Raw genomic sequence first — 17,847 nt, 5'->3', positions numbered from 1 at the left:
GATACCATTTATCTTGAAATTGACATTGTGGAGTTGGTATTTGTGGTGAATGGCCCATAGTTTGACTGAAAAATGGTGAGCTAGCAGATTTATATAAATAATCACGATTTCTAATTTCGTTTTTAAAAATATAACTTAATGGTGTAGCTTCACTAAAACTAAATGGAGATTGCTTTGGCTGTTGTGGTTGTTGTGGCTTTGGTGGCTGTTGTGGCTGTTGTGGCTTTAGTGGTTGATATGGATATTGTTGCGCCTGTTGTTGTTGTGGTGGTGGTACTGGTATTGGTTTTAGTGGTTCTGGTACTAATTTATTTGGAGTTGTATTTAGTACATAATAACTACCAGCAAATTTAATTTCACTATCATAAACTTTGGTTTTTCTGTAGGAAATATATTGTTCCAAATGATAGCAACCAATAAATATTAAAATAGCAATAATTAAAGCTAACATTTTTTACTAATAGGTTTTGAGTTGTAATTATTATTATTATGATTTTTGATATGATTTATGTTTGTTGAGAAAATAAAAAAATATATGATTGGATTATATGAAAAAAAATATTAAGCTGAAAACGAGTGTGTGTGGTTGAAAGCTTTAATTTTTAAAATATGAAAAAAAAAAAAAATTTCAATAAAATTTAAAAATTATTAAAATTATTAAAAAATAAATTATGTATTGTTTAAAAAAATTAAATTTTTTTTTTTTAATAAATTATTATTTGAACTTCAAATAATATTCATTGTTTTAAATAATAGATCAAATCTATTACTCGATTTGATATTAAATAATTAAAAAAACCTATAAATTGTTATAAAAAAATATTATGATAAAAAAAAAAAAATGAAAATGAATTATTGATATATAAGTGTATTCAATTTTTGATCTTATTTACTGATTAGTCTTTTTAATTATATATTTATTATTTTTATACATATAATATGTTGCTTTATTATTTGCTAATTATATTTTCTGATGTTCAAAAAACCTATAGCCCTTTTGGGGTTAATCTCTAATATATATTATTTTTTAAATTAAAATTTTTTTATTTTCTATTTAAATTAAAATTTTTTTTTGTTTTTTTAATTATTATTTAATTTCAAATGGAACAAATGCTATATTTAACTGCCCCAACAATACTATTATTTTCAAATGTAATCATTAAAAGTCTTAGCTCGGCAAGTGTAATAAAAAATCGAAGAATGAAATCTTATTTTAAAATAAAAAACAAAGATTTTAAAGCAATTGGAAAGTTTCAAAATAAAAGCAGAAATCATATCAGTAATACAATTTAGATTGTATTTATAAGCACTTTAATAACGGCAGCATTCTTGTTAATGGAACAAGTATAACATCATGGTACCATTTCGTAAAAACCAATCTTTTAAAACACTACCAAACTTTAATTGAAATGAACGACCCAGAAGCAAGAGTACCATTTTCAAGAAAACCATATGGTATAGAAAATCAAGTTTCATCAAAATCAGTCGTTCATATACTAAGCAACACAAGGAAATTTAGGATTGATTACCACTATATGATTGAGTGTATCGATGGGCAATTCATAGACATATCAACACTAATTCAAAAATATTTTACAAATAAAAATTATGATTAAAAAATAGAATTAAAGAATTTTAAATAAAAAACTATAATTCCTAACTGTAATTTTTTTTTAAAAATATTTTTATATTATATTTATTTAAAAATTATAAATATAATATAATAAAACGAGTTTTTTATTTATTTTATTTCTTTTAAAACATTTGAAAGGTATCTAAAACCTTCATTTAAAACTGGGATATTTGAATTCGATTTTAATTATTATTATTTTTATTTTAATAGATTTATTATACTTCCACGTTATTCTTTTATTTCTTTTTACAACTTTTTCTATTTTAAAACATGATGAACTAATATTTAATTTGTTTGGAATATCTGCAAAAATATGATTACTTTACCCCACCTGAATTACCACTAGAATCTTAACACTTGATTTGACAACATTAGATTTATTATTTGTAACATTATTTGAACCACTATGAACCATCATTAAACTAATTGCCAGCACTATTACTTATTTGAACTATGTAATTTCCTACTATTTGATGCTGAATACATTTTCTATTTAAATTATGAAAAATCAAAATCAAAATATTTTCGGTTTGGCCAATACCTAAATAAATTCTAATAGATGCATACAATAAAAAAACATTAGTATATTTGGTTTATTTATATTATTAATATTTATATATTTACCTTTTAACTTTTCTTTAATTGTAAACTTGAATGTATGGCAGCTCTTTATAATTGGGAAATTGATATTTTTATTTATATTATCCTACTCAAAGAACCGTAATGAAGTTCTGCATGATGGGATAATAAAATATTTTTATTGGCAATAACAGTAGTTGGTTCAATTTCTATTAAATATTGATGAGAATCGACCGATGATATAATACTAATATTTGCCTTGAAAATTTCTGCGGCAGCAAATAAAGTTATATGGTCACCCCAGGTACCATCTCTTGACATGTTATTGCAATAACTTTCCCAATTAGTACTTGCAAATTGACTTAAATTTGCACCATTTTGAAGTAAGAAATTTTTATTCTTTCTTAACCACTGGACAATAGCATTTCTTATTTCTGTACTATGATTTAAATTTCCATAGATTTGATCGGATAAGGAATGCATTTGGCAATTGCCATCTCCTGGGATCACCTTATTATTTTTTAATTGGTAAAGTTTTAAACGTTCATTTAAACGTTTTTGGGCGGCTTCTACTTCTGATAGACGTCCTTTTGAACCAAATAATGGTAAATATTTAACCATTGATGAATACCATTTATCTTGAAATTGACATTGTGGAGTTGGTATTTGTGGTGAATGGCCCATAGTTTGACTGAAAAATGGTGAGCTAGCAGATTTATATAAATAATCACGATTTCTAATTTCGTTTTTAAAAATGTAACTTAATGGTGTAGCTTCACTAAAACGAAATGGAGATTGCTTTGGCTGTTGTGGTTGTTGTGGCTTTGGTGGCTGTTGTGGCTTTAGTGGTTGATATGGATATTGTTGTGCCTGTTGTTGTTGTGGTGGTGGTACTGGTATTGGTTTTAGTGGTTCTGGTACTAATTTATTTGGAGTTGTATTTAGTACATAATAACTACCAGCAAATTTAATTTCACTATCATAAACTTTGGTTTTTCTGTAGGAAATATATTGTTCCAAATGATAGCAACCAATAAAGATTAAAATAGCAATAATTAAAGCTAACATTTTTTACTAATATGTTTTGAGTTGTAATTATTATGATTTTTGATATGATTTATGTTTGTTGAGAAAATAAAAAAATATATGATTGGATTATATGAAAAAAAATATTAAGCTGAAAACGAGTGTGTGTGGTTGAAATGCTTTAATTTTTAAAATATGAAAAAAAAAAAAAATTTCAATAAAATTAAAAAATTATTAAAATTATTAAAAAATAAATTATGTATTGTTTAAAAAAATTAAATTTTTTTTTTTTAATATTGAAAAATATAAATTATTATTTGAACCTCAAATAATATTCATTCTTTTAAATAATAGATCAAATCTATTAATTGATTTGATATAAAATAATTAAAAAAACCTATTCATTGCATAAAAAAAATAATATAATAAAAAAAAAAAAAGAAAATGAATTATTGATATATAAGTGTATTAAATTTTTGATCATATTTACTGATTAGTCTTTTTGATATATATTTTATTTTATTTATTATTTATTATTTATTATATGTAGTTTTATTATTTGATAATTGTATTTTCTGATGTTCAAAATAAACTTTAGCCCTTTTGGGGTTAATTTCTTATATATATTATTTTTTTTAATTTAAATTAATTTTTTTTTTCCTTTTTTATTTATTTTTTAATTTCAAATGGAACAAATACTATAGTTAACTGCCCACTGTATTGTTATATTTTCAAGTATAATCTTTAGATATCTTAGCTCAGCAAGTGTAATTAAAAATTGTAAAATAATGAAATCTTATTTTAAAATAAATAACAAAGATTTTAAAGCAATTGGAATAAAAGGTTCAAAATAAAAGCAGGAAGAAAGAAATCATATCTTTACATTAAACCAATTTTACAAAGCCAAAAGTTACAATGAAAAAAAAAAAAAAAAAAAAAAAAAAAAAAAATTTAATTATTTATTCAAAATACCTCTTTTTTCAAAATAAATAATTTAATTTTTTTTTTATTAGTTTATATTAGTTATATAAAATAATTTTAAATAAAACAAAGTAATTTCACAATAAATTTTAAATTTGTATTTTTAATTTTATTAGTTTTATAGGTATTTTTTATAAATCATGATAAGATGATAATATTAAAAATAATATCACATTATTATTTTTCTTTTTTTTTTTATATTTTTTAAAATTTTTTTTAAGAAATTTTTAAATTTTGATATATTTTTTTATATTTTTTTTTCACGCACAAGTTTTAGATTAAAATATAAACATAGTAACTATGGTATATCACAATCGATAATAAAACTAAGTAAATAACAACTGCAAATGGTATTATTTATAAATATTTATAACAATAACCCACTTTATAATATAAAAATGAATATATATCAATAGATTAAAAAAAATATTATAAAAAATAAAAAAAATAAAAATAATTTAGAAATTTTGATGAATAATTTTTTATTTTTATAAATCAATCAAAAAAAGGTAAAATAGATTTTTCTAATTGTCATTGGAATTTATTAAATATAAAATAATTACTATAATGTAATTTTTTTTTTATTTTTTTCAAACTTTCTTTTTTTTTTATTTTTTTTGGTTCAATTTTTTTTTTTTTTAATTAATAAATAATAATAATTAATAATGGATCATAAAAATTATAAACTATATAGAATTATACTAATTCTCCAAGTATTTGGTTTTTTTTTAAAAAATAAAGGTACTTTTTTATCATATTTAGATCTTATCAAAAAAAAATTAAATATATCTTCTAGTGATAATATAATATTTGAAGATTTTTTTAGAAATAATAACAATGATAATAGCACTAATAACAATAATAGTAGTGGTATATTTTCAAAAATTGGTTATTTATTTAATCCATTAAATTTAATATCATATTCCTCTTCTAATAATAATAATACAGAAATAAAAAATAATGAAAAAAAAGATTTAAATAATAACAATAATAACAACGTTAATTACAATAATATTGAAAATAAAAATGAAATTTTATTTTGGAAAACAATAAGAAATAAAATTATATTTAATAAGATTTTAAAATATCTATCAAACGGTCCAAACTTTAACTCTTATAAATATTATGAAATCATTCACGTAGATTGGATGATAAATAATAATAAAAAAGAATTACTAGAATATAAAGTAAAGAATGGTGACTATTTAATATTCAATCTTCCATTTCTAAATAATAAAAACAAAGCAACCAATAATAAAAATAAAAATAAAAATAATAGAACAATAAACCTAAATATATATAATAAACCAAATTTTCAAAGTCCACAAAATAATGATTTATATACAAAACTATTCAAATTTATCAAAAAAGATACCGATTTCTATATAAACCTGTTTAGAAACTACTCCAATTACTTTTTAATTGATATAGAGGCAACCATCATTCAAGCTATCAAAGAAAAGTCTTTTTCTGCTTTAAAGGTACTGTTCAGTTATTATAATGCAAAACTCACCATAGAACAAGAGCAAAATATAATTAGAAATACCATTAATACCAGAAATTTTAAATCTTTAAACTATATTGTCGAATCAAAGTTTTTACGTCACCATCCAATTCAAATTACCCCCAAAGATATTATTATACTATTTAACGACTGTCCATTTGGAGAAATCGGTATCTCCACCAATGTAGCAAATGATGCCGTATACGATTTGAAGAGTGGAACCCAGGATAACACCAATAGAGAAGAGAGATCCTTTAAACTTTCAAAGTTAATACATGCTTGCAAATTAATAAACTATATCCTGGATCCCGTTGTATTTACTATAGAAACTGCCCACCAATTTGACGCAAGTGCTATCCTCACCAATGATGCGATTAGCCTGTTAGGTTTTACAAAGCAACAATTAAATACTTCAATTATTGGTCTATTGAAAAGTGACAACAATATCTCTAGCTCCATTGAAAAACTAATTAAAATGTACCTATCAATTACAAATCAACAAAACAAAAACATTAGATACTATTTAACTTTTAACAATGGCTCAATTAATGATCAAGTTATTATTAATATGGAAATAAAAGAAACCTTTTCAAAGTGTTGCATGATTGCATTTAGATATGGGAACTACACTTTAATCAAAAGATGGTTTAACCGATTATCAAAAACAAATATATTCTTTGAAATGATACTTTTCCAGAGCTGGGTAGGCGAACTATTCAAGAGATACGAATCCCCAGATTTCCTTTTCGAGCACTGCAACTTTGACCACAATAAAGAAAATATTGAAATTAAAAAAAGAAATTTTATAAACTCTATTTGCCATGATATTTCAGATTCAGAACTAAATAAAGATTTTAAATTTCATCCACTATTGGTATTTTGTTTATGTGTTGCCACTGACGACCTCGATTTAATTAAGTACGCCCACTCAAAACTCCACAATCTTATTTCTACTATTGAACTAGATCCTGTTCTTTTAGAAAGACACTTACTCCATCACCATTTTTCGTTATGTCTATATCGTTATATCAGATCACCACAAGTTTTAGATTACATATATAAGCACTTTAATAACAATGGCAGCATTCCTGTTAATGGAACAAGTATTACATCATGGTACCATTTCGGAAAAACCAATCTTTTAAAACACTACCAAACTTTAATTGAAATGAACGACCCAGAAGCAAGAGTACCATTTTCAAGAAAACCATATGGTATAGAAAATCAAGTTTCATCAAAATCAGTCGTTCATATACTAAGCAACACAAGGAAATTTAGGATTGATTACCACTATATGATTGAGTGTATCGATGGGCAATTCATTGACATTGTCGAATTAGATGATATCAAATACATCATTAGTAACTGCCATTGCTCTGCTAAAAGAGTTAAATTTAATATAATTATGGTCATGACTTCCCCAAAGTTTACCCAAGGTGAAAAAATCGAATTCTTTGATTGGTTTTTTAGAAATAATCCAAGCAACTATTTAGACTATTTTGGTGACTATAATATGGATCTTAATAAAAGAATTCTCTCCCCAACTCATCTAAATTTAATAAATGGATATTTATATCTTACTGGTAGATTAGATCAAGTCCTACTAAACAACACCAATATTGCCAGCATTAATAATCTTAATATGGATAACCCTGAACCATCCACCGAAAATGCATCAAATATTATCAAAGACATTACAGATATATACCACAATTTAGGTTTTAAAATATCAAAAAATCTCTCGTTATTTAGTCACGAAAATTGTGACGAAATTTTTTATTGTATTGGCCTCTTAAATGATACGGACACACTTGATTTACTCATGGTATTAGATAATCACCTAAATTCAACAATAAATAATACCAGTTCCTCAACACTAATTCAACAATATATTACAAATAAAAAAAGATATTTATTCGAATTACTTTGTGGTGCAGTTAACTATGGTAGACTGAGCATGCTCCAATATTTTTATAATAATTATAAATCAATTTTTTTAGAATATTACCATAATAATAATATTAATAATAATAATAATAATAATAATTTATATGATAATTCTAATACGCAATACAATACAATAATTTTATTTAGATATGCAATAATAAATAACTATTATGATATTGTTGAATGGTTTATCAATGTATTAGATTTAAAAATTTCAAAGAGTATTTTATTTGATACAACCTCCACAACCAATACTAAACAAAACAATAATATCTTTACCGAAAAAGATTTTAAAAATAGTATTATTTTTAAAAACTTTAAAAACATGTATATATAAATAAAATAAAAACAATTTCTACACACAACCTTAACAAACTTTTTATTTATTTTTGATCATATTTACATTTATAAAAAAAAAATAAAAAATAAAAATAGAAACTAAAAATAAAAAATAAATATATTATAATACACCCTAACCCACTTAAAGAAATATATACACACTCTTTTTAAATTTTTACCCCCAAATAAAATAATATATTTTTGATATGCTTTAATAGAAGTGTGGTGAAAATTTTATATATTTTTTCTTTCTTTTTTTTTTTTTATTTTCAATTAAAATGATTATTATTAATTTTTATTTTTATTTTTATTTTTATTTATTATATGAGTAAAATTATTGAATAAAAATTTACATATAATATATAATTAAATAAATAATTTAATAAATAATTATTTTTATTTTTTATTTTTTTAAAAAAAAAAAAAAAACTATATATCAATCCAAATTTTTAATACTACCTATATATTTTTTATAAAATAAAATGGAAAATAGTAATAATAATAATAACACTACTACTACTACAACTACTACTACTACTACATCAAATAAAGAAATTGAAATTGATGAAGAAGATAAATATTTAGGTATATATCATTTGGATAAAAAACAACTAATTGAAACTATTAGAGAGATTAGGGAAGAATTTTTCGAGTTGCAAGATGACCATGATGAACTAGAAAAAAAATATAAAGAAAGAGTTAAAGAAATTGAATATGATAGAAAACTTTTATCAGAAAGAGAAAACCTATTGTTACAACTTCAATGGGACCCACAAGAAGATAAATCATTTATAATTCAAATGGGTGCATCGGATATAAACCAAGCAAATGAAAATAGAATGAAGGCGATGGTAGATCAAATGAGAGTAATGGAAAAAGGAATTAATGATCGTGAAGATAGAATAAAACAATTGCAAAAAACAATTGAACAATTTACACTTAACCAACTTAGTAGTGGTGCCCAACCAACTGAAATCGTTTACTCTCAATTCAATACAATTGTACCAAACAACTCTATGAATAGCAGTATTAATAGTTCAAGCAATCTCAGCAATAGTGGAAATATATTAAAGAGCAGCTTATCTGGTGGCAACTCTACCCCTGTATTGTCTAAAATTCAAAACTACTCTGCCGAGTCTCCATCTCCTTTCAGTCCTATTTCAAAATACCCTCTTTCAAAAGAAGCTACAGAATCTATAGAACAAACTGTTACCTTACCATCTGAACAACCACAACCACAAGAACCAACTGCTGTGAATAAAGCTGTAGATATTTTAAGATCTACCTCAACTTACTTTACTAATCTATTTAGCTCAAACTCTAATGAACCAAATGGTGCAGGAAATGATGAATATGCTGACCTAGATACCAAACCATTTATTGTTCCATTATCCCCAGAAGAAGTCAAAGCTTTAAAACAAAACAAAGTTCCTCTATATACAAAAGACCAAATTATAGAAAAACAACAACAACAACAACAACAAACTAGTAAATAATGTTCCACTATCTTTTATTTTTAATAATACAAATAAAAAAATATAATATAACTTTTCCTTTTAAATTAAACATAAACTTTATTTTTATTTACATATATTACAATATATAATTATCTTGAGTTTGCTAAAATTGCCATATCGATACCACTAACAATTCTTGATGGATATTTCTTAAAAACTGAATTAATCATGGCCTTACCCATCTCCTCCAATGTAATAAACCCATTAGTTGAAATTAATCTACCAAATTTATATAGCCAACCAATGAATTTATAATATTTATTTGTATATTTTAATCCTTCAATTTCTTTAACAAAACCTGGTCTAAATGCTAATGGATTTGATACTGTTGAATTGATAATTGTACTTTCGGTTAATGCCTTGACTCTAGCCCAGTTCGACCAACTATTGCTATCAGTACCAGCTCCTGTAACATAGATGAAAGTTAAATCGTTGTCGTATTTTTCTTTTGCATTATTTACTTTGATGAAAGAATTTAACATTGCAATTGGCATTTCATATGAAATTTTATAGTATGTATCTTTATCTTTTCCTAATGATGATGTTCCCAAGCAATAAAAAACTGAATTATACCCTTTAAATTCATCCTCAATACTTGTTAAATTTGATAAATCTTTATGGATAATTTCTTTAATCTTTGGATGCTTAATACCTGATTCCCTACGATTGACCAATAATATGGACTCAACATCGTCATCTAATAAACACTGGTGCACCACACCCTCACCTATCATTCCAGTTGCACCTGTTATAATTGCTCTGACCTTTTTAACATCCCTATCTCTCATATCCTCTGAAAACTCTATCCTTCTTTCATATTCCCAATTTCTATTATTAACAAACCAATACATTAATAATGATAATAATAAAATTGTGAAAGTTGTTTTACTTAACATCTTTTTACTATATATAAACTATAAAACTACAATGTATATTGGTATATGGAATATCTTTGAATCTATCTGTGTTTGTTGTAAAATAAATTAATGAAAAATATAAATGAAAAAATAAAAAAAAAAATTAATTAAAAAAAAAAATTTAATTAAAAAAATTAAAAAAAAAAAAAAAAGGGTACCAAATCATGAAGTTTTATTTTCAATTAAAATTAAAAACCATTTGGTAAAAGGTTACAATTTTGGATGATGTAATTTTTATGAAAATTTTAATACTATTTAAACAAGATTTTTTTATTTATTTTTTTTATTTTACAATTTATTTGCTAATTTTACAATATCTGAACCTTCAAGAATATTTTTACTATAACCTTTTGTGGAAGCATTGATCATAGCGGAACCAAGCTCTTTAAGAGTGATGAAACCATTGGAGCTTATAGCACGTCCGATACCATACATCCAGCCAATATATTTATAATAACTACTAGTATATCTTAAACCTGGAGTTGGTTTCATGAAACCTGGTCTGAAAGCATAACCATTTTTGATTGGAGATTTGATAATATCAGCTTCGGTTTTTCCCTTTACTTTTTGCCAATTTTGCCAACCATTGATATTTGTACCATTTCCAGTTACATAAACAAATGTTAAATTATTATCACTTTTAGATTTTGCATTATTAACTTTTGCGAATGAATTAACCATGGCCATAGGCATATCATAAGTTATTTTATAATATGTATCTTTATCCACACCGACTGATGATGTTCCCATGCAATAATATACTGAATTATACCCCTTGAATTCATCTTCGATTGATTCTAAATCTGATAAATCTTTATGAACAATTTCTTTAATCTTTGGGTGCTTAAAACCAGATTCTCTACGGTTAACCAATAAAATAGATTCGACATCTGGTGATGAAATACACGATTCTACTACCTCCTCCCCAACCATACCTGTTGCACCAGTAATAATTGCTTTAACTTTTTCTGTCATTTTTTTTAAAAATATTATAAAATAAATAATAAATGGTTCTTTAACTAATTTGTTTTTTATAAATATATAAAATGAAAAAATTATTTATTTATTTATGAAAAAAAAATGAAAAAAAGATTAGTTAATTATTTTATGAAAAAAAAATAAAATAAAATAAAAAAAATTATTTGAAAAAAAAAAAAAAACAAATTCAAAAAATTTTACAGCTAATTATTAAATATCAAAAAAAAAAAATAATTATGATATCATCGAAACTTACTTTTACTAAAGAGAAAAAATAATAAAAAATAATAAAATAAAGATATTATTAAAGGAAAAGGTTTATCTGTAAAAAAAAAAATATATAAAACGAAAAGATTTATATATGAAAAAAAAAGAAAAATAAAAAAATAAAAATAAAAATTGGGTGTTAAAGAAAAATTAATGAAATAAGCAGTTTTTTTAAAAATCATATAAATAATATTTAAATATTATATTAAATAAAAATACTATCTATAAATAAAATAAAAATATATTTTTTATTTTGTTTTTTTTTTATTATTATTTTTAATTATCTTTATTGTGGTGGTGGTTTAGCTAATTCTAAAACTGATGGGTGAACATTTTTAATTGCATTTTCAAAATTTTGAATTCCAAAAACATTTGAGGATTCTTGAATTTTTTGATATAAATAAGTTGAAAGATTAATTTTGTTTATTGGATCATTATTAAATATTTTATCAGCTTGAATTTGAACACCACTAGTTTCTTGAGAGAGAACTGTACCATCATTACAATATGAATCTTGAGTGACATCGACAAGATCACCTCTAACCCCTACAACCATTGAAATAATTGTGCCTAATAATTCCAAAACCTCTTCTCTTGGGACTGTTAAAAGATTTGATAAACCAATACCTATTAATTTTCTTTGTTCTAATGAGCCTGTTCTATCAATCATTTCAAAATAAGTATCAAAGAATGTGCTATATAACTCTTTTCTTGTTGTTGGTATTGGTTTTGAACCAAGTGAATCATCCTCGCTATCCTGTTTAAAGTATTGAAGTGGTATATGGTCTAAAATTTTGAAAAATGCAGTTGGGTCCATTGTTAAAATTCTTGAAAATACTGATAAATAATCTACCATCACAATACTGTTATCCTCTTCGTTGCCACAAATAACCATTTTTAATATTTTGTTGATACATGCTTCTAACATAATGATTGCATCTGTAGTTGGTTGCACAATTTGAAGTATTCTATCAATTGATTTAATAACCCTTTCATACCAATCATGGAAAGATTCGTCCAAAACACTTTCGATTGTATATGAAACTTTAGAGCCATAGAAACGAAGGAAATCGATTTGACCCAATAAAAGGTATGTATCAAGTATCTTGAAACACTGCTCACCAAATTCTAAAGTTTCGCTCATAATAGTTGGCCAATGGTTAAATAGCTCGAGCAATGCGGTATTACTTGAATTGAGGCTTGGAACACGTACCATGGTTTGGAACCATAACTCTAAACCATCCTCTCTTAAATAGAGAACGCTATCTTTATCAGAGATTGAGAAATTTATAATTGGTAAAAGCAATGGGAAGAAAAGAGTTGGATCATTGTTTAAAGCTTGAAGGAAGAATGAGAATGAACGTAAAACAGCACTCTTTACCATTGCCTCCTCCTCACCATTATTCCAAAGGCTTTCGAAAAGTTTATAAATGAGTGGAGTAAATGGTTTAATATTTTCGTTGAACTTTATAAAAATGATACCAAGAGCAGCTAAAAGATTTGACTTTGCAGTGGCACTATAAGTACGATTAAAAAGACCAATAATTAACTGTAATGTATCTTGAAGGTATGGCTGATAGGCTACATAGTCGAATTCGAGATCATCAATATATGACTTTACTGCATCCATAGCTGTTAATGCAACTACCATATCTGAATCTTTAAGAAATCCTAAAAGAAGACGTACTAAATCATCTTTTAATTGATCTGGGATTTTACCAATCCAATAACAAACTAACCAAAGAATACGACGCTTGATAATCTTGAAACGTGGGTCTGTAGATTGGAGCTCTGGAACGAAAACCTTTAAAAAGATATCACTGAAATTAACTTTTTCAATGAGATCATAATAGCCCAAACCAATAGTCATATAACAAGCTTCTTTTAAACAAATCTGTTCAGTATTTAGTTGAACTTGTCTTGAGTCGAATGATGGTGATGTGATGTATTCCAACATTTTAATGACAATATCCACACAATCCTCGTGGAAGTGTCTCATTAAAAGGATGAATAAATTATATGATGCTGGTTTTAATTCAAAATAAACATCTTCAACCTGTAACTCTTGAATATATTCCTCTGGTTCCGATTCCCATCTTTCCATTTCTTCACTATTAATAATTAAACAATTTGATACCAATGCCTTTAATATAGAAGAAAGATTGTCATGATTAAAAAACCCTTTAATTGAATTTTGTGCCAAATTAATTGGTGTTAAATGCTCTTTGTTTTGATTCTTTTCTGCTAATGTACCAATACGTTCTATTTCATCTTGATCTGGGTCGTCATAACTACTTTGATAGGAGGAACAGTTTACAACCTCTCTCATAAAATTAATACCCTGTGTTATTACCAACAAAAATTGTTTACTTGAATTCCATTCTTTTTTACTTGTATCATGTGGATTAAATAATAAAATTTGATTTGAAAAAAATTGTAATGTTGGTGTTAATAATTTTATAAAACTTAATGGTTGTACATGTTGTGACCTTAATAAAATCTATTAAATAATTAAATAAGAGTATTAGCAATAATGTAAATAATTACAATAAATAAAACTTTTTATAAAAATCTTACTTTTTGATTTAAAAAAACAAACTTATCAATTAACTCTAATACACTTGAATCTTTAATTGTTAATCTATATTTCATTATTTCAGGTACAATTGAAAATATATCAAAGTAGTATTTACAAATTTCTTCTGATGATTGATAGTCTGTGTAACCATATTCGACAACTCTTCTTAAAATCTTTGTAATTGAGTTTAATAACATTATCAATGATGTTTTGTATTGACCCAAATCTTGACTACTGATTAATAATTCAATTAATTTTTTTGTTCCATCTTTCCAAACATTAATAAAATATCCAAATGTATTTTTTGAAAGCTAAAATTTAAAATTTTTATTTTAATATTTTTATTTTTTAAAAAGAGTTAATAAACAAAAATAAAAATAGCTAATAATTACCTGGGTGAAAAAATCTCTATCACCAAACCATCTTTTTGATGCAACTTCTTTAATAACAAATTTAATAACTCTAAGTGATGTAATTTTAACTCTATCTGATGTAGACTTTTCAAATATTTCCAACAATACGTTCATGAGATTTGGCCATTGACTTGGATAATCATTTCTTGCAATCTTTCCAATTGAAACTGCTAAAATTTCGATACCTTCTGTGCAAGTTTCGTTTGGATTATTTAATAGTACTAATAATTTGTCCCTGTATATATTTTTTTCCTCCTCTGTAAACAAACTACCTCTAAAAATAAATAAAAATAATAAAAAAAAAGTTAATTAACACTGCAATATTAACACAATAAAAAAACTCACTTACTTTTTCCAATGAGCTATAACTAAAGATTTAAATGAAATGGCTGCTAGATGTCTTGCACCATAAAAAATATTTTGATCACCAAAAATCTCCAATAAATATTTAGAGAATCCCTGTTGCTTTTTTAAATGCACTAATTGATCCTCGGCTGCTTTTCTAACATCATTATTACAATTTAAACATGTTGTTAATATTTCAACAATTCTCGAATATTCCAGTTGATCCATTATATTTCTAAAATGAATATATGAATATATACACTATATCACTATTATTTTAAAAATAAAAAATACAAAAAAATAAAAAAATAAAAAATGAAATTTTTTTTAAATTTTAAAAAATCCTTTTTTTTTAAAAAAAAATCAAATAAATAATTCAATTTGGAAATAATTGTGATAAATTATGTACCCACTACCCAATTTAATTGTTGTTTTTTTTATTTTATTTTCCAAATTCTTTTAAATAAAACAATAATAGTAATGTTAACAATATTTAAGGGAGGAAAAAAAAAAAGGTTTGAATTATTCTAAAACGAACTATAGTTTTCTTATGAATAATGAATAAATAATATTTTTTTTAATAATAATAATAATTAAAAAAAAAGTAGTTGCACATAACACAATATAAATTATTTCACTTTTTTATTAAAGCAACGAACAAATTAATATTCGGTTTTTTTTTTTTTTTTTTCGTTTTTATTTTTTTTTTTTTTTAATTTTTTTTTTTTTAAATTTTTAAATTTTTTCTTGCTCAAAATTTTCTAAAAATTTTTTTTTTTTTTTTTCTTTTTACAGTTTGTCATTCATATACAAAATTTATATATACTAAAAATGTCAAGTAGAATCTTTGTTGCTCGTCTCCCATGGTCAATTTGCAAAGTTGCCCTCAAAAACCACTTTTCTAAATTCGGCCCAGTCAGTGATGGTTACGTCGTTTTAGTAAGTCTCAAATATTTTTTTAATTTTATTTGTATATTTACATTTATTTGTATTTTACAATAAACGATTTTTATTTTTATTTTTTTTATAATTAAATATTAATATATATTTTTTTTTATCAATTGTAGGATCGTATTACTAGACGTTCAAAAGGTTACGGTTTCGTTACCTTCGCAACCCCAGAAGCTGCCGAACACGCTGTCAACAGCAGTCACGAAATGGACGGTAGACAATTAATTGTCAACATTGCTTTTGGTAAAATATCTCATTTAACACATTTATTTTTCTAAATATTCAATTTTTAAAATATATAACTAACTTTATTCCCATAAAATACTATAGATAAAAAAGATGCCCCAGTCGAAACCAATGAAACCAAAAAAGAATAAATCAATTTAATATAGTTTATATAAAATCAAATAGAATGTAAAGATACAACAAAAAGTTTTTTAAATTCTTGGGTAAAAAAAAATACAAAAAAAAATAAAAAAATAAAAAATAAAATTTATAATTATAATTATATATAATTTTTTTTAATAATTTTATGTGCACATATTATATAATTTTTTAAATTTTGGGATATTATACAATTTGATAACAATAGATTAAAACTATTATATCAATTATTTATTATTGTTTTTTATTATTATTATTATTATTATTTATAAAACTTTGGTGAATGGTGATGAATCTGTTGGGTTGTCTGGTTCTTTATTAACTTTACCAGTTAGCATCTAAATAAAAATAAATTAATATTAGATTGGCATGGATTTAATGTAGTTGTGTTTGAATACTTACACCTTCTTGAATTTTCATCAAACAGTCTCTTCCAACCATAACTAATTGGACTACTTTTGTGGGATCAGTTTCAAATCTATTCATTTCAAATTCTTGTCTTGCACTCTCTCTTAATACATCTTTCCATTGTCTACCTTGATCATTTCTGTGATTAAAATATCGAATGGTTCTTATAATATCTCTATACAATCTGACTGCCTCTCTTCTTCCACTTGTTGCCATTTAATAAAATACAACTTTATATTAAACAATTCAAAAATAAAAAATAAAAAATAAAAAAACGAAAAAAAAAAAAAAAAAAAAATTAAAAAAAATTATAAAAAAAAAAAAACTAAATTAAATTAAAATTTTAAATTAAACTAAATTAAAGGTTTATTCATAAAACGAATTAATTAATCCAAATAATATCAAAAAAAAAAAAATATATAAAAAAAAAAAAAGAGAGAAAATGGAAATGGTGTAGTAATTTTAAAAGAGTATAATTTATATTTAATAAAAAAATAGAATAAAAAAAGAAATTATAATAACACAAAAAAAAAAAAAGATAAAAACAAATCGAATTTAAACAAAAATGAAATTGATTTTTTTATAGATATATTTTCTATTTATTTGTATTATTTTTGGGCTTTTTAATATTTATTTTATTAATTATTTTATTTTTAAATTTAAAGGATATTTAAATTAAAGTTCGGTGGATTTTAAAATTAATTTGAATAAACTAAATAAATTTATAAAAAAAAAAAAAAAAAAAAAAAAAAAAAAATTTATAATCCCAAAATTTTATTTAACCACAAAAAAAAAAAAAAAAAAAAAAAAGCAAAAAGGGAAAAAAAAAAAAAAAAAAAAATTCCTGGAAAATGCCACCATTTTTTTTTTTTTTTTTTGTTTTTTTCCCGCCCCCCCCCCAGAAAAAAAAAAAAAAAAAAACCCCCGACAATCATCAAGAAACCCGAAGCACACTGCAGTGGCCAGGAAAAAGCAAAGAAGAATTATTATTCCCAGGAGGACCCGCCTGGCGGGCTCCCTTTTTTTTCTCTTCTGGTGCCGCGCCCCTCAGATGATTAAAGACAATCCCGCTGTTTATGG

The 17,847-nt window shown here is 23.9% G+C and overlaps 10 protein-coding genes across 10 annotated transcripts; 4 read left to right on the top strand and 6 right to left on the bottom strand.

Annotated features, from left to right (window-relative positions):
* Positions 1-5: 5 nt before the first annotated feature.
* On the bottom strand, positions 6-451 carry DICPUDRAFT_76983 (uncharacterized protein; the record flags this gene model as incomplete). Its single annotated transcript, XM_003286017.1, has 1 exon — positions 6-451. A coding segment is annotated over one exon (446 nt), but the record flags the coding sequence as incomplete, so codon positions are not given.
* Positions 452-1,101: 650 nt separating this feature from the next.
* Positions 1,102-1,616, top strand: DICPUDRAFT_76982 (uncharacterized protein; the record flags this gene model as incomplete). Its single annotated transcript, XM_003286038.1, has 2 exons — positions 1,102-1,182; positions 1,308-1,616. 2 exons carry the CDS (start codon positions 1,102-1,104, stop codon positions 1,614-1,616), a joined length of 390 nt encoding a protein of 129 aa, XP_003286086.1.
* A 713-nt stretch (positions 1,617-2,329) lies between these two features.
* On the bottom strand, positions 2,330-3,280 carry DICPUDRAFT_76981 (uncharacterized protein; the record flags this gene model as incomplete). The annotated part of the gene is made up of 1 exon (XM_003286016.1): positions 2,330-3,280. The coding sequence occupies one exon, from the start codon at positions 3,278-3,280 to the stop codon at positions 2,330-2,332; it is 951 nt and encodes a 316-aa protein (XP_003286064.1).
* Positions 3,281-4,884: 1,604 nt separating this feature from the next.
* Positions 4,885-8,007, top strand: DICPUDRAFT_76980 (uncharacterized protein; the record flags this gene model as incomplete). Its single annotated transcript, XM_003286037.1, has 2 exons — positions 4,885-4,960; positions 5,036-8,007. 2 exons carry the CDS (start codon positions 4,885-4,887, stop codon positions 8,005-8,007), a joined length of 3,048 nt encoding a protein of 1,015 aa, XP_003286085.1.
* A 324-nt stretch (positions 8,008-8,331) lies between these two features.
* On the top strand, positions 8,332-9,578 carry DICPUDRAFT_91644 (uncharacterized protein). The gene has a single exon (XM_003286036.1). The coding sequence runs from the start codon at positions 8,492-8,494 to the stop codon at positions 9,503-9,505; it is 1,014 nt and encodes a 337-aa protein (XP_003286084.1). The 5' UTR covers positions 8,332-8,491; the 3' UTR covers positions 9,506-9,578.
* DICPUDRAFT_97267 (uncharacterized protein) lies at positions 9,562-10,422 on the bottom strand (the record flags this gene model as incomplete). Its single annotated transcript, XM_003286015.1, has 1 exon — positions 9,562-10,422. The coding sequence occupies one exon, from the start codon at positions 10,420-10,422 to the stop codon at positions 9,616-9,618; it is 807 nt and encodes a 268-aa protein (XP_003286063.1). The 3' UTR covers positions 9,562-9,615.
* Positions 10,423-10,731: 309 nt separating this feature from the next.
* On the bottom strand, positions 10,732-11,418 carry DICPUDRAFT_30310 (uncharacterized protein; the record flags this gene model as incomplete). The annotated part of the gene is made up of 1 exon (XM_003286014.1): positions 10,732-11,418. The coding sequence occupies one exon, from the start codon at positions 11,416-11,418 to the stop codon at positions 10,732-10,734; it is 687 nt and encodes a 228-aa protein (XP_003286062.1).
* Positions 11,419-11,974: 556 nt separating this feature from the next.
* On the bottom strand, positions 11,975-15,252 carry DICPUDRAFT_150014 (uncharacterized protein; the record flags this gene model as incomplete). Its single annotated transcript, XM_003286013.1, has 4 exons — positions 11,975-14,188; positions 14,266-14,577; positions 14,659-14,953; positions 15,029-15,252. 4 exons carry the CDS (start codon positions 15,250-15,252, stop codon positions 11,975-11,977), a joined length of 3,045 nt encoding a protein of 1,014 aa, XP_003286061.1.
* Positions 15,253-15,855: 603 nt separating this feature from the next.
* On the top strand, positions 15,856-16,253 carry DICPUDRAFT_30303 (uncharacterized protein; the record flags this gene model as incomplete). Its single annotated transcript, XM_003286035.1, has 2 exons — positions 15,856-15,963; positions 16,092-16,253. The coding sequence occupies 2 exons, from the start codon at positions 15,856-15,858 to the stop codon at positions 16,251-16,253; spliced, it is 270 nt and encodes an 89-aa protein (XP_003286083.1).
* A 372-nt stretch (positions 16,254-16,625) lies between these two features.
* On the bottom strand, positions 16,626-16,983 carry DICPUDRAFT_86994 (uncharacterized protein; the record flags this gene model as incomplete). Its single annotated transcript, XM_003286012.1, has 2 exons — positions 16,626-16,697; positions 16,762-16,983. 2 exons carry the CDS (start codon positions 16,981-16,983, stop codon positions 16,626-16,628), a joined length of 294 nt encoding a protein of 97 aa, XP_003286060.1.
* Positions 16,984-17,847: the final 864 nt, after the last annotated feature.

This window comes from Dictyostelium purpureum (genome assembly GCF_000190715.1).
Source record: "Dictyostelium purpureum unplaced genomic scaffold DICPUscaffold_60, whole genome shotgun sequence".
Taxonomy (NCBI): domain Eukaryota; phylum Evosea; class Eumycetozoa; order Dictyosteliales; family Dictyosteliaceae; genus Dictyostelium; species Dictyostelium purpureum.
This window is presented reverse-complemented; position numbering and strand designations above follow the sequence as displayed.

What these genes read in the sequence shown, in the direction of transcription:
- DICPUDRAFT_91644 (XM_003286036.1), top strand. Translation starts at nt 8,492, where the DNA reads ATGGAAAATAGTAATAATAATAATAACACTACTACTACTACAACTACT.